At 40.5% G+C, this 15953-nt stretch overlaps 1 protein-coding gene across 1 annotated transcript; it reads right to left on the bottom strand.

The window, feature by feature from the left end:
- Positions 1 to 3560: 3560 nt before the first annotated feature.
- LOC137287101 (sialate O-acetylesterase-like) lies at positions 3561 to 10451 on the bottom strand. Its single transcript, XM_067819237.1, has 8 exons — positions 10319 to 10451; positions 9285 to 9625; positions 7963 to 8101; positions 7132 to 7428; positions 5796 to 5932; positions 5046 to 5203; positions 4734 to 4926; positions 3561 to 3855 (listed from the first exon to the last, which is right to left on the bottom strand). Exons 1-8 carry the CDS (start codon positions 10377 to 10379, stop codon positions 3583 to 3585), a joined length of 1599 nt encoding a protein of 532 aa, XP_067675338.1. The 5' UTR covers positions 10380 to 10451; the 3' UTR covers positions 3561 to 3582.
- Positions 10452 to 15953: the final 5502 nt, after the last annotated feature.

The following is a 15953-nucleotide window of genomic DNA, read 5'->3' as shown; positions in this document are numbered from 1 at the left end:
GCATGGTAGGGGCGAACCGTCCGATTTAGTAAATACCACAGGCTTCCACAAAGCTCGCTTCGCACACACTAACAACCAATTTAAGCACAAACTACGAGGTCAGGTGGAAATCTATGCATAGAGACACCATCACCCGACCCCGAGGAGCAATTGACGGCAACACAACAATTCGGCATGCCTTTGGTGACGTCGAGAAATCAGCAAATTGGTCAGGTGGAAATCTATGCATAGAGACACCATCACCCGACCCCGAGCAGCAATTGACGGCAACACAACAATTCGGCATGCCTTTGGTGACGTCGAGAAATCAGCAAATTGACGAGCTTCCTTCACATTTTATATACAACTAACTGAAAATCGTTCCTTCTATGACGTCACTGCAGGGCTCTAGCGACCTATTACGTAACCTGTCTGTGATTTCGTTTGCGGGCGAGAGACAAGCAGACGGCTTTTAGGCAACTTTTAAGCGCTTGTTATTAATTAACCGGAAGTTGTTTAAAAATGGTGTTCCGTTTATGACATACCAGAAGTCTTTCATATGCCGTGGTAAAAAGAGTACCCCAAAATTGAGTTTATTCGTTCTTTAATGGGCAGCATAAGAACATTTGAGAATAGAACGGAACACAACATTCATTCTCATATATCGAATATGTACCTGACGCGTCATTTCATTATGCTTGTTTGTAAAACCTCAAGCATCATTTGTTTTCGTTTTCAGAGCTGAAAGTGAAAACGACAATGTCAGATCTGTTCACGTTGCTGCTCATCTCCACCATGGTGAGTAAGAAAAAAGTCTTAGGGAGCACCCTTTCCTATATTTCAAACCTGTTACTTTCGCGCAAGCAGCTTACACAGAGACTATTCTGAATAGTTAGTGTTTGTTCGCTATTCCATTCACTTAAATTATCACACTGCCAAAGAGTAAGTAAGCTAGTTAGAGCATTCACTATATTCATCATTTTCTCATGGAAATTGTGATAGCATTCACTAGAATTATCATTTTGCCATGTGTAATTGTTATGGCATTCCAAAGAAAAATCACTCTCTTACTCATACAGTTATATTATTCACTAGAATTATCACTCGGCTATATGTAAATGTTATGGCCTTCAATATACTATAGATTCCTCACACATATAGTTACAGCATTCACTAGGATTATCGCCCGGCCATATGTAACTGTTTTGGCCTTTAACAGAACTATCGCTTTCTCATACATATAGCTATAGCACTCTTCCACACAGATAGATTCTCAGTTGGTTACTTAGTTAATTACTTTGATGGTTAATTAAATTATTAGTTAGATGGTTAATTGGGCAATTAGTTTCTTCTAACAGTAGCAGGAATGGACTCTGTCATTTGTAAATCTTATCGGATTCATTAGTATTATCACTCTGCTATACTGATGTAGATATACTTATACCAATTACTGCTTGTTTCATTGTAGGAGACTAGCAGTCGTCTCGGGTACCATATTTACATTTAGTCTTTTGCATAATTCCTCACTTTCTTTAGGTGTATGTTTTCCATTTATTCACCCGTGTGAACTCTCTCCCTCCCTCTCTCTCTCTGTCTATCTCTCCTACACACACGCACACATACACACACACCTATATTGTGAAACAAGGTTGAACACAGACATATATCCACTTCTCATACCATGTTCGAAAATTAGAGGACCAAAGAAGGTTCAGTGCTCCTTTGTTCAGTGAGTGATTTTTTATCATCCAGTAACTTTATGAAGCAGAGTATAATTGTCACGGGAGTCAAATGTTACCCACTAACATTTACACCAACATAAACGTCATGCGTTTCGTCAGATCAACGTCAAAAACGTTCACATCCTGTCAAAAACCTTTGACACATTGTCATCATCGGGGTTTTGTGGGAATTCAACAAAATCCTACTAACTAAAATTATGAAAATTGGAATCAAAAGTAGTTTTAGCTCTTTTCTCTGTCTTTTTCGGCGATAAACACGTTGTCTTCCATCAGCCCTTAGCAAGGGCAACCGACCACTAAAGACGAGCCCCTGCCACTTCGTTGCCAACGACGAAAAGTCTCCGACGACGATGTTCAGCGGTCAGTAACTGTTCTCGTAGTGATGGGTGTGCTCCATTATACATATTGTTATAGCATTCACGAGCATTATCACTCGGTCATATGTAATTGTTGTGGCCTTCAGCAGAACTACAGCTTCCTCACACATATAGTTATAGCATTCACTAGAATTGTCATTTTGCCACATGTAATTGTTATGCCAGTGACGAGAATATTTATTTATCTCTCAGTCAGTAACCGTTTTCGAAGTGATGGGTGTGCTCCAATAGCCCAGAGTCGCATGTTGCCAATTTGTCCACTGACGCGATGATCTGATGCATTCGTCGGTGATTACGTCACTGTTAGGAATCAATTTGAGGTGTGAGGTGCGCAGATGCCGGTCTTCGTCAGGGGTAGTAACTCTAGGTCTGCCTCACCTTGGTCTGTGAGCAACCGAAGATTCTTGCAATGTGGGTGAAGGTGGTCCCCATCTGGACACTTCCGTTGGCTCGTTCTCGCTCTGCAGCTGTAACACGTGTCATTTCTTTGTGTTTTTCTAGACAAGACGTCAACACCCTCTTTATACCCACCATTCACGTGCAGTTCTACTACTGAACGAGTCCCGTGATTTTGATCTTTCCTCATTTTCACATCTTTACTAGCAAAACACAAGCTTCACATGTTCCGTGGAAGGTTGCTGTGTTCTAGCGATGTGTTGTTATTAGTTTGCGGACATTAAAAACTACTTTTCATTCCAATTAGTTCGGTTTTATATTTCTAAAACTTCTTTTGGCCGTTAGTATATAGCTACTAAAGTCTGCAAAAGTTTTATATTAAAAATAACATAGCGAAACAAGATTGAAAGATCAATGTACATATTAAGTTTATAATACCCGAATTTCACGATCACTGATTAAGTCATACATACCCTTTGCAGAAAGTTTCTGTGTGTGGATGTAAGAACTATTGCATATCATTATCGCGGAGCACAACAGTATTTGCCCCTGATGAATGCAACAGCTGAGTGCACATATGCTTGTTAATAAAACATCTACTGCTTATGCCTTCTTTTAAGAAGCAATTACTGGGAAAGTATTGTTTAGATTTCCATGTCAAGCAGGCGACGAAATTCAAAATTGACGCGAATTTATGAAAGAATGTGCAGACTTACAAGCATCGAGCTATCAGAAGGGCATGTTTCGACCACATTTGTGCGGACGTATTTTCATCCATTTGCGACGTTGTCGTTTAGTAAAATTCGGCTTTCAATCGACTTGCAGAAGTAACAATAAAGATTGGTTCGTGTCATGAGTGGTGACTGACAGGCCCATCAACGTAAGTGATACGTTTCAACAGATAATACAATCTAGGCACTTTGATGCCTGCAGAAATATGTCACCTCATGGTGTCCTAATTCAAAAACACTCTGTAACAGGGAAGTGTTACAAGCAATACGTGTAAATGTGTGAAGGGTGTACTATATGGGACTTCTGTAGGCTAAAGAAACATTGGACACTCATCGTATGTCACTCCCTGCAATACTTTATTTTACAATTTTAACTTTTGGCAAACCATGGAGAATACGTTGGATGAAAGGTGGCGCAGGGTAGCCACCGTTAATGTTGTAGACTGCACACTGTTTAAAGGGACATGGTGACTCTCTCCAAGCATAGCGTATTGTAGACACCACCTTGTTTTCAGACTGAGGACATATTTGGCTGAAGTTGAAGGTCACGGACGCGTATCCGTGTGACGTAATCGGCAAGGGGAGCCACATTAAGTCTTCGGTCGAAGATGAAATATTTCTGCATGTCACCTAAAGGTATACAGACGCAGATTTAAAAGTATAAATTATCACTAGAATCACTTCTAAATGTTAACAGCTTTTTAGCTAGCTTATCGATTCAAAATATTCGGATATTAATATCAACGTTTTTTTGTGTGAAAACTTCATCTCTTGAACAGTGTTAATTTGCCTCTGTTTGAATGTAGTTGTCATTTTTACATTTTCGATTATGTCAGCTTGTTTGAGTGAAGCGTTGCGTCACAACAAATTTGTTATTGGTGTTCAAATGTGCACATGGGTACTCTTGCATACGGCCTTTAGTTGACCCTTTATGAAGTTACTGCACGTAAGTAATGACAACGTATTATGAACAGTGTGGTCTGGCCAGCCAGGTATACGCTGAGCCTTAGATGCATGTTACAGGTATTTCTTTTTCACAGATGCGCCTGGTTCGATCTTTGTAAAGGAACATATTAGTAAAGATTCAAACATTTGAGCAAACCTTAGGAATTTTGTCTCGTTTAGAGGAAGGAGTGACCCCTGTCTCAATCATTGCCTCCAACCAAAAAGCTGCCTTTAAAACTATGCAATACCTATGGCCACATTGCTGAAATCTCAACGTTCCGACATGCTGTCATGTTAACGTGTGTGAATTATTACGTGAAATAAACACATGGATCAGGTCACGCCAGAGTCTCACGAACCGTCATCTCCCAAAATAGCCAGTGAGATTTTACCCCAATCTAGACTCTCCAGGGAGTCGTTGTACACGCTTCATTTTTGGGAAGGAATTCAAGAACTATTTCAATTTTGCTTTGGACCTAAAGCTTTTGTACGACACTGACAAAAATGAAAAAGAAAACATTCAAAATATAATTAATACTAAATAGACACCAGTGGTTTCTGACCTCAAAGCCGTTTGTTGATCTAATGTCGACGGCTGCGCCATAGTCTATCTCCATCGTCCTTTGGTTTTGTGAGACTAGGAAATATTGAGGAAAAGGTCCGTCGTTTACAGTGAATTCACTTTGGTTGTAGGCCACCGCCAGTGCAGCTGTACACAGACGATGACCTACATCCTGCTTGTCCCTGGGGTGGATACTGAAAGTACATACAACAGTATAAATTGGACATTTCCGAAGAAATTAATACTACACACGCTGTCCTGAGAATACATGGATATACAAATACATGTACTGCACAAAGATGTACCGATATACCCTGTGAATGGAGAGGTAAAGTCCGGCAGGTCCATGGCCACCGCCATGAAGGTGTTCTTCATCCGGGCATTAGGGACGAAGCCGTAGTCAGCTGTCTGGTGCCACCGAATGTCTGTGAAGCCGGTAGAAATCGTGTCATTGTCTCTCCATGGACCAAGCTGCAAACAATTCAGAATTTATCTCCATATTTCAGAGTTTAATCACATGCAAAAAATGAATAGAATTAATTGTTCATTTACACAAGTCAAATATGGAAATATGGTCTACCAAAGAACTTTTTCAAAGCCTTGCTCATGCCTTTTCTCTCGGAATGTTGAAGTCGTGTATATTGAGTGAGTGAATTTAGTTTTACGCCTCTCATTCAGTAATATTCCAGTTATATGACGGCTCACGTACAAAGTAAAATGTAAGTGTGGATTTTTTGCCGCTCAATCTCTAGGCATTTATCAAAATTCATAACTGATAAAGCTGCTTCACTGACAGCCCTTTTGCATTCCTGGTTCTGGCAGCTAAATCTGGAGAAGGGAGTGGTCAATTAGTGCCCTATGGTTTTTATTGAACAATTATATTAAATCGATAACAGTCAATTTTGATTTTCTAAGAATACAAGATCAGATGGACGGGCTGCCTGCTGATTAGGATGCTTTGTAACTCGGCATGCTTAGAGTAATAGTACACATCAACACTGCAGCGTGTTATTACTTTCCATGTTACTCTCGTGGTGTTTGTGATAGCGTTATTGAATTTTACCTGTACAAAACCAAAAGGGAAGACTTGGTATGTTTGTCCTAATGATGCTTGATGGAACCTTTCTCTCCAGTCATCTATCATGGCGGGGAACGTACAGTTGTACTGGTTCATTGTTGGAGATCCGGCATTGGCTTCACCTGGCCACAGAATATTCACATACATAAATGGGACACAGTATTCAGGTTCATCGTATAGTCTACATGTAGTGTGCTGAGCCTGTGAGTCATCGATGCTCCTGTTGTTGATCACCGGATTGTCTGGTCCAGATTATTTACAGAACGCCGCCATATAGCTTGAATATTGCCGACTGCGGCGTAAAACTAAACTCACTCACTCACTCACTCTAACATTATACAGTATAGGCAAGTGTTTTAGTTCAGTGAATGTATAAGGTGGTATGGTAGTGGGCGTATTTTGTTGTGGGTGAAATATTCTGCTCGTAAACTGATTGGTGACCCCTGAATATGCCCCACTTATACGCCATGCAGGAATTATTCCTTAATTCCAATCTTTATCGAGTAAAAACATCTGAAAAAGAGTGTGGTGCATGTACAGACTCAGTTATTTGTATCCTTTCAAAATAGAATTCCAAACATGGGTACAATGTGCGAAGCCAATTCCTGGTGTCCTTCACTGTGATATTGGGGGAACATTGCTAAACTCGTGGGGAAACCATTCTCAATAACTCATATTAGAATTGCGATCTTATTAATGTACATTTTCATTGGTAGACATACACAATTGCCCCCGGCTCTGACAAAATCAGGTATATAACTTTGCCAGTGGTCGTTTCTTTACGGGAGATTTAATTAAATGGATGTCTTATTGCATTACCTTGGTGCCCTCGAATGCTTAGAATCAAGGTTACTGCCTGCAGTGAGCATCATGACTACGACCACTCACTCCAAGAGCACCATACGTCATTGACAGATACATTTTTCCCGATATATGTTTCAATGATCGATTCATTATTCAGCAACAGCAACATGTCAGTGGTTCGCTGTTACAATTCCGAGCACAGGAATGGTTTTCTTTTATCTTGAATTAGGCTCCCCATTTTCGGAAATGCATGATACACTGCATGCTGAGGTCAGTGTGAGCGCATCCAAGTGTCTTTTTCAGTCAGTAAGAATGTTATTCTGAACTGAGACATATTCAAATCTACTGCAGGCATCATATTTGGCTAGGACTTTTTTCACTAAAATGCTGGACAGAAATAGTTTGGGATACATGTAAGTTTTAAACTTGTGAATAATTTTCCATTGACAATCTGATGAAATATCAGTCACCAATATCCCTAAATTAGTTTGTCCAGTATATGCACACCTATTCTTACCTTGATACCAGAGGACGCCGTATATGGTCATGTTAAGGAACGGCCGTATCATGGCATTCCACAGGACAGAACCAGCATTTGGATCAAGACCAGAAACATCCGTAGCATCGCTTACATTGGCTACATCGCTGACACCACATTTCTTGAGAACATTGGGAGCTGACCACGCCTCCACTCGGGTTCCCCCGTATGAAGACGATATGAGTCCGATTGGCCATTCGAGGTATGTCGACACGTACTTGGCATACAACCAGCAGACCGCCGAGAAGTACGACCAGTCCGGACCACCAATCGTAGCTTGATGTCAGAAAATATGTTAAAGTACATACATGTACACCAAAATAGTGACTGAGCTTAGTTTTATTCCGCACTCAGCAATATTCCAGCTACATGGTGCCGGTCTGTAAATGATCATGTCTGGACCAGGCAACCCAGTGATCAGCAACAAGAACATCGATCTACCCATTTGGGATACGAAGACATGTTCACCAGGTCAGCGAACCTGACCACCCGTTCCCCTTCGTCGCCTCTTACGACAGGCATGGGCTACTGACGATCAGTTCTAACCCAGATCTACACATGTCTGACGTAAATGGCCATAGTGACCTGTAATACTAGCACAGTGTCAGCATCGCTGTTAAAACTCTGGCGGAATCTTTATAGCTTCATATCTCTCTAGATGTCACAAGAAGGAATATCGTGAAACTTGTTGCATCTCTAAGAAAGCAGCAACCCTGAACTGCGGAAACACATTCTGAAGCAAAGTGATTCATCTTTTTACAAAGGTGCCGACAGAACGACTGTGCATGACTTGGTAACTGTTGGTTTTACCTGCACTAGGAACCGACCAATGCTGAGTGATGTTCAGAAGATCATATTGGCCTACAGCAGACCCTGCCTCACCAACTGTAAACACCCGGATGTAGCGATAGTTAACAGCATCTTGCGCCTCCTTCGTTGCATTGAAAGCCTGTACAGATTGTATTCAATTTAACATATTGCATTGTGTCAACCACGACCAATTATCTTATACATAGACGAATTATCCGATGTCTACCATTACCAGCAGAGCTGAAGTGTTTGACGTATGATATATTCATTAAGTTCGCTTATTTCTGTTTGAAGTCAGGCTCTTTCGATAAGCTGCGTTTTGTTCTTTGATTTATTAACTTATCTCCGATTTTTGTCTGAAATAAAATGACTTTGCAGTTATCACTAAGCCTTGGTAAATGTCAAGGTTTAACCTAGGTTTTCACATGACCATTACTGATGACTAATACAACCTTGTCTTGCTATCACTGATATATCACATTATTGGAAACTTCCAATATTTAGTAGCGATCACTGTTTTCGAACAATTCAACCCTTTGTCCCATGCAGGAAGTAAATATGCTGTAAGTCCCACTGGTCCTGTGGCGGCATGAGGTCCTACCTTCAGTTGCTGTTGGTGATCTATAGCCTGTGTCTCATATTACATTGTCCTCTTTAAACGTTTTCGAAGCTATTTTTAGATCCATATCTGTGATACCTGCCATAGTATTTCTACTGGCCATCGTGGACAGGTTTTATTCTTTAAAATGTTTTTCATGTGTATTGTGTAAATTGTTTTTGTCACGATGTGGCTGACATATTGCCTCTGTGACATTAAATATTAACTCATTAACTCACTCACGGAACCCTTTGCTTTCCAGCTTGGCGGTTTTATCCACTACGCTGCGAAAGATCGCTGAGAAGAACGAGACTGTTTGTCAGTATGAAGAGTGTGTTCCTCACAAAACGGGTACTGCGGGTAGCGCATGTGCAGGACACAGGTAGCGCGTGCAAAACAAGGTGTTGGCTGCCAGTCGCATCCCAGTTGGCACCGCCATTTGCGGGTTGTTCCATCAATGTTGTTCTGTTCAGTATGTGTTACACAAACATTTGCATAAATTGAAAATAATACGTTTTTTTGTTTTGCTTTTATTACGTTCATAAGTCGGATAAGACATTCGTCCTCGGTTTGGTAGGAAATGTCAACCCTTGATATTTTTTTCCTCCTCCAAGGGTTACATTTACTACCAAAACCGTGGAGGAGTGGCTTATCCTTTACATCCATTTCGTGTTTCGAGCACACCAAACATTTTATATTCAGTATCATGTGTGATACAACTTACCATGGAAAGTGTAAACTGCATGTTGCTCTGACCCGAACATATCCAGACATCCCCAAACAACACGTCCGTTAGATTGATGCTTCCCTCGCTAGATGCTGCTGTGATGTTGTAAGGCCCCAAGAAATCGATGGCAGGAAGTTGAACTGACCACACAGGGGTCGATGGGATAGGTCCAATAAATGATGTTGTATTCACCTGTCCCTTACCGCTAATGCTTACAGTGATTTCCTCCCCTTCTTTTGCAGCATAACCCCAGATCGTAGCTTTCTTTGGCGCTTGTTGAAGAACCATGTGGTCACCAAAGTAACTCGCAAAGGCAAATGGTTTTGCTTTTACGGCCTCTACAATAGAATACCAATGTGTTTGATGTTCAGTAAAACCTGAAATATATTTATCCTGGCGTGTTGTTTTTAGAGACAGGTGGTGTCCATAGAAACTTCAAAAGGAGCATACTTTAAACACTGTATTCCCTGAACTACAATGTAGATTCTTCAGATAAGCGAGGAGATAATGAATGCGGGTCGCAGAGTAACCCAACACTGTCAGTAAAGCAAACACCTACGTGATTATATTTTGGCCGTTACACGTTGCTTGGTCTGACAATATTTGTATTGTACTGTCTGTAATACCGAGGTCTGGTAAAGTGATATGGGCATAATACAGTCAGATACCGCTATATCGAGGGTGAAAGGAAACCATTATATACTTCAACACAAAATGTGGAATGATTACCAAACAGGAAATATTAAATTCGACAATCATATTTCTACACAAATGTGTTCACTGTGGATGTAAAGGAGCAGCTTCTCATGCTTCTGCAGCTAGGATTACATATGTCCAAAACTAGAGCTGGTGCAAGCCATAATTCAAGCTGGAGAGCAGTTTCTCAACATAAGTCCAACATTAGTGGCATGCTGGTTTCCATGGGCAAAAGTATGATTTTCTAATACCACTGGGTGCACATATTCTTGATATGAATTTACCGTGAGATCAAATAAAGGTGTCAGAACTAACATGATCTCACGAACACCTACCGTCTCCTGCAACATGCACGCTTATAGTGACAAGGAGAAATGTGAAGATAGTTGGCTCCATGTGTGCCGGACGGTTGGAATAACGGCTCTATATCATAATTAGGACACTACCTCTGGCGTATCTCTACTGTCTGTGGTAAACTACTTGTATTTAAAAGCAATAAATCCTAAACAAATGCATGGTTAAGGATGTCAAGTGTCATTGTCAGTATTATGTGGTCAAGAAAATGATTTTGCTACAGAATAATTTTCCAGTCCGTGCTTCAAAACATACATATTAAGTACTCTGAAAGCGGAACCAACCTTTTTTTGACTTTGTAATCGTCAACTTTCCGTTCATGTTGAGAAATATTCTAGCATCTACTTCTACTTACATTTTTAGGACAAATCAACAATGAAAGTTGAATGAATAAAGTTACACACACACACGACCCGTGAAGGTCCAGGGGTAGAATAGGCCTTCAGCAACCCATGCTTGCGATAAAAGGCGACTAAGCTTGTCGTAAGAGGCGACTAACGGGATCGGGTGGTCAGACTCGCTGACTTGGTTGACACATGTCATCGGTTCCCAATTGCGCAGATCGATGCTCCTGTTGTTGATCACTGGATTGTCTGGTTCAGACTCGAATATGTACAGACCGCCGCCACATATAGCTTGAATATTGTTGAGTGCGGCGTAAAACTATACTCACTCACTCACTACACACACACACACTCACACACACACACCCAAGATAGAATATTCCACAAACTTCTCTTCAGAACAGCAATTAACAACATTACAAATTAAAATACATTAATACAGCAACCATTGATGGTAACCAGGCTCTCACTTTGTACTCTGACGTTACCACCTTCTACTCCCAGCAGCAGATTAACTCTTTGTCTTGATAATGTTAACACCAGCATCAGCAACCACAGATTATTAGTACTGTCTTCTCACTGTAGCAGATTAACTCTTTGCCTTGGTAATTACTACTGATCCCCAACGTTCACACCATCTCAACGACTTGTCCCGTAGTGGTCCCTGAATTATCCCATATTTGGTTAGTTGTGTCATCAAGATGGCGGAAACAGGTTTGCATTTCCATGTGTTCTTCTCTCATGACTGCTAGATGGCTATAGCAATGCAACATTCTCCCATATAATGACAGTTGCCTGTACAATACGTTACACGAATCATTCTCAGAACATCAAACCCTCAAAAAGAAAATCACAAAAGAAAGAAGTCATCGTACTCGACTAGTGCTGCCGAGTCAGCCTCGAATACAGGTGACACACCGGTAACTACACTAACATAACGTAGGCGAAGCTGTGAGAAGTTCTCTGGACACGGTCCCACACAACCGTATGTTGGGCCAGAAAAGGTTTAATTAGAGTGAGTGAGGGAGGGAGTGAGTTTCATGCTGCCCTCACTCTGGACCAGACAACTCAGTGACCAACAACATGAGCATCGATCTGAGTCATTGGGAACCGATGACATGTGTCAACCAAGTCAGCGAGCCTGACCACGTTAGTCGCCTCTTACGACAAGCATAGTCGCCTTTTATGGCAAGCATGGGTTCTTACCCCGGGACCTTCACGGGTCCCTTTAATTAGAAAGGTGTTTATTGTTTTTGAAAAAAAGAGAACAAACGTAGCAAACCAATTTATAAGGTGTCGGATTACATGAAACGTACAACGTTTGCATGAAAAAGAACATAGTGTTAAAAAATGTGAGAAACAACCAACACACAAAACCTTGTGCGAAAAGGTAGGCATCCAAAGTTAGATTCTTATGACATCAGGTCATTCGCCGGCTGCACACCTGTCACGTGTAGAGGTCACCTACATTGACAAACGTTGACCTTTCTGTCCCAACACTGCCGCTGTTATAGGTCATTGGCTCCCTCCCTCTGCAAACTGTCGGCGTTCTGGTGTGTATCTTGTTGACAGTTCCATAGACAGATTTTCTCATACAAATGCATAAAATCGGTGGTTTACAAAGTGATTAGGTTGCCTGACAAAACATCCACTTGACAGTTTGAGATCAATTTGATCATTGGATGAAGAGTAATCTACAAAAAAGACCGGGTCCACATGCATTTCATGCCAAACTATGGTGGTTAAAGCCATCGCTCGTGATCCTCTAAACAACCCTGATTCGTTTAGACTTTGTTACGATTAAGAATTTAAAAGGTGTAAGAAATCCTATGTAAAACAGAACAAAGACAAGTCTAAAACATTCAAATATTGTATTATTAAGCAAATAGAGCAAGTTATACAAAGTCACAAGTCAGTTTCACAATACCGATTTCAAATATAATACAAATGAGACAAAATCTATGGCAATGAGTGACAAAATATGTAGCGAACTCACCAAAGTCTTGATTTACACAGAGAGTGAGAAACAGTTATACAGAATGTAACACAGTGGGTGGTTAGGCAGCGGTTCTGTATATCAAGCATTGACGAAAACTCATCATGCTACTCCAGTAAATGTGTGTGTCAGTGTCCGTCCATCAACACGGCATCTAGCATTTATATATACATTCAGTGATTTCCTGAAAGTTCGAGCTCACACGACCATCACACAAACGTGGAATGCTCTAGAACAGTTTCCCGGAAGTCAACAAATAGAAAGTCAAGGGCAGATAACTCCAAAGTACTGCCTTAATGGGGCGTGCCACTTAAATAATTCCCTGTAGGAAATGTGACCCATAATAATTATCACCGAAACCTTAAATATTGTGACCCAATTACAACTACCGCAATAATAATTAATAACAACTCAAATCACGCAAAATACACTCTCGTAACAACTTATAGAGACAAATAAAAAAATTTGCAAATTCAACTGATAACTTTGAAATATTGACTCGTTGAAAAATATCGGAGTTCCAACGATTCACTTATTCCATCCCAGCATTGGGGTGAAAAGTAGTTTCAACAGCTCCGCTCTGCTGCGCGCATAGCACATGCCCAGTGACTTGAACCAGGATGCCTGGATGGTTTATTCCCAAGACGGCGACTCGTGAAAACACAGTAAGTGATGCGTACGAGAATTATCGCTGTGGTTTAAGTTGGAGAACATAAGATGTTTCTTGTAACTACAAGTGTGTACAGATAAATCCACTGGTCCCATATACTTTTTCTTATTTGTTCCACATTTTGATACTGGGGGTTGGTAGATTTACAACCACGTTTTCAAGTATGTGTAGCATTAGAACTACTAATATCAGTGTTAAAAATGTGCAGCTTGAAAACTGAAATGGGTATAGAAAACAACATGTTGATTGTGATGATCAGACTCTGTCACAGACCACAATGTCGGTTGTACTGACACCTATGTGGTTATCCTTGGCTTTTCAGAGAAATTAACGTCTGCATGTACGCTGTAACCTTCTTCCTCCGTGACCATCTCGCCAAACGGATGCCGGGTTCTTCTTGCAAAGGAGGACAAAAGCATGGAGCGGTCCCCTTTAAGGAGGGCAAAGCCACAATCCAGGATGTATGCGCTCCCTAATACTGAGAGCTGGAGTTTAATCAACCTGTAGCTGTGCCCATCTCTGGCCACGTACACATATGCATATACTCTGTTTTGCGTGTGTTGTATGTGCCTCGGGTGTATTGCAGTTCGGATATCAGGAAATGATATGAATGATACGAGCAACGTGGCTGAGCTATGCAGTGTTTTTAGTGGTCACCACTTATCCATGTGCTGTTTCATGGGAAGGAGAATCGAAATCCTGTCCGTGTGTATGTTCGTTGGCTACATTATATGGATGCTTACCTGAAATTATCGCCGTGTAGGAATGTTTGTTTTTGCCATACACTGCCAACACAGTAGAACGTCCCACTTCTTGTTGCAATATTGTAACCATTTAAAACCCGTGAAGGTCCCGGGGTAGAATAGGCCTTCAGCAACCCATGCTGGCCATTAAAAAATATCAAACCAAAGAGAAAACAAAACACGTTTCAATATGATACACTCTGTCCTTCTTTGTCACTGATCATATTTAATTAAGCAACAATGTATTATATCAATTCCATTGACGGTTTTAGAATAACGCCTGTGGTTGCCCCTCATTACTTACCATTCCTTTGCTATTAGTATATTGTTTTATGGAGCAACTAGTGGTACCATCTCTCACCCCATGGTAATGCTAATGTGCATACTGGGATAATAACAAAGACAAACAAAAACAAGAAAAAGCAAAAAAGAAAAAAAAACACCCCAAAACAAAACAAATAATAGAAACAAAATGAATAAATAAAAAGAGGTAAGTGTAAACCCCGCTTGAAATGAATTTCATTTATTAGAAGTATTTCGAGGTTTTAGGGTCATAGGTTCAAGGTAAGGATGTGGTTTAGGATTAGGGTCATGGTTAAGGCTTTCTGATAAATGAACATTTCTTCTTTATTACGGAATGATACAATAAAACAGCGTTACTGGCGGAAAGAAACAAAACGGACATGAGCAAAACAATAAAATACTAATTTATTAAATACACGTAAACAACAACAAAAAAAACAAAACAAAAACAAAACAAATAAAAAAAAAACCCAAACACTGATATAAACAAATCAGTTACCAACTAGCCACCACGTAGTTCCTCCCAAAATTCAAAACTTTCTGAAATTTTGTGTTATTTTTATATTAATGCAACAATACCTCGCTATTGTGGTCCCCAGAATATTGGTCATATAGCCTATGCTCCACGTTATGTTTTACCTGTCATACTAAACAGGTAAATACCCGCGGCCGGGTTCGATTCCCGACAGGGTACAAAGAGTGAAGCCCACTGTTGGTGTCCCCCGCCGCGATACTGCTGGAATATTGCTAAAAGAGATGTTAAGCTGAAGACAGTCAAGTAGGGCAGCCCACACTTTAGAAAACATTTGATTGATACCATATTATACGGAACTCCAAAGCATGAAACGCATGCAGATATGTTCGTCATATGAGCTTTCAAAAACGAGGAGTGAAGTCAAGGAAATCGACATTAGTATTTCCAGTAAACGAGAATATTATTATTAAAATAACCCTGTTTGTGACACTGTGAAGTAATACTAACTGTTCTGCTTATGTAGGTTGATGACATCTGACGTTTGAACAATGTATAAAGAAGACAGTAAGGACAAGGCATAAACAACAATTAGGAGGTGAGGTGCTTGACAAACCAAAGGGGACATGCGTCCTTCGACCTCAGTTCAGCTTGGATTAGTGGAAATGTCCCGTGACTGGATAGTTTACTGGGAATGAGGAATGAGATATTCAGTATTATATTCATGACCAAATCGAAAGCTCAGCAAATGAAAGCTGTTCAGTATTTATTTTTTCAATTGGACATGTCCTATTTCTTTTTTTCAATGGGTAAATTAGGTGGAGGGAATTGTCCAGTTGAACATTTTAAAAATAGCAACGGTATACATGTACGTTACTCCCCCTGGCCGCTTTGATTGACATTATAGAAGTTGGGTAGATAAAGGGTGAGAACACCCTCTTTATTTTCGCTTTATTTCAATGGGCAATATAGGCAATATAAACCGCTGTATTCAAACTGATTATTAAAAGGTTACAGTAAGGGTGTTTAGTTTTACACCACACTCAGCAATATTCAAGCTATATGGCGACGGTCTGTAAATAATCGGG

This window comes from Haliotis asinina, chromosome 6 (assembly GCF_037392515.1).
Source record: "Haliotis asinina isolate JCU_RB_2024 chromosome 6, JCU_Hal_asi_v2, whole genome shotgun sequence".
Classification (NCBI taxonomy): Eukaryota; Metazoa; Mollusca; class Gastropoda; order Lepetellida; family Haliotidae; genus Haliotis; species Haliotis asinina.
Note: the sequence above shows the minus strand (reverse complement) of the source record. Positions and strands in the feature narration are given on the sequence as shown.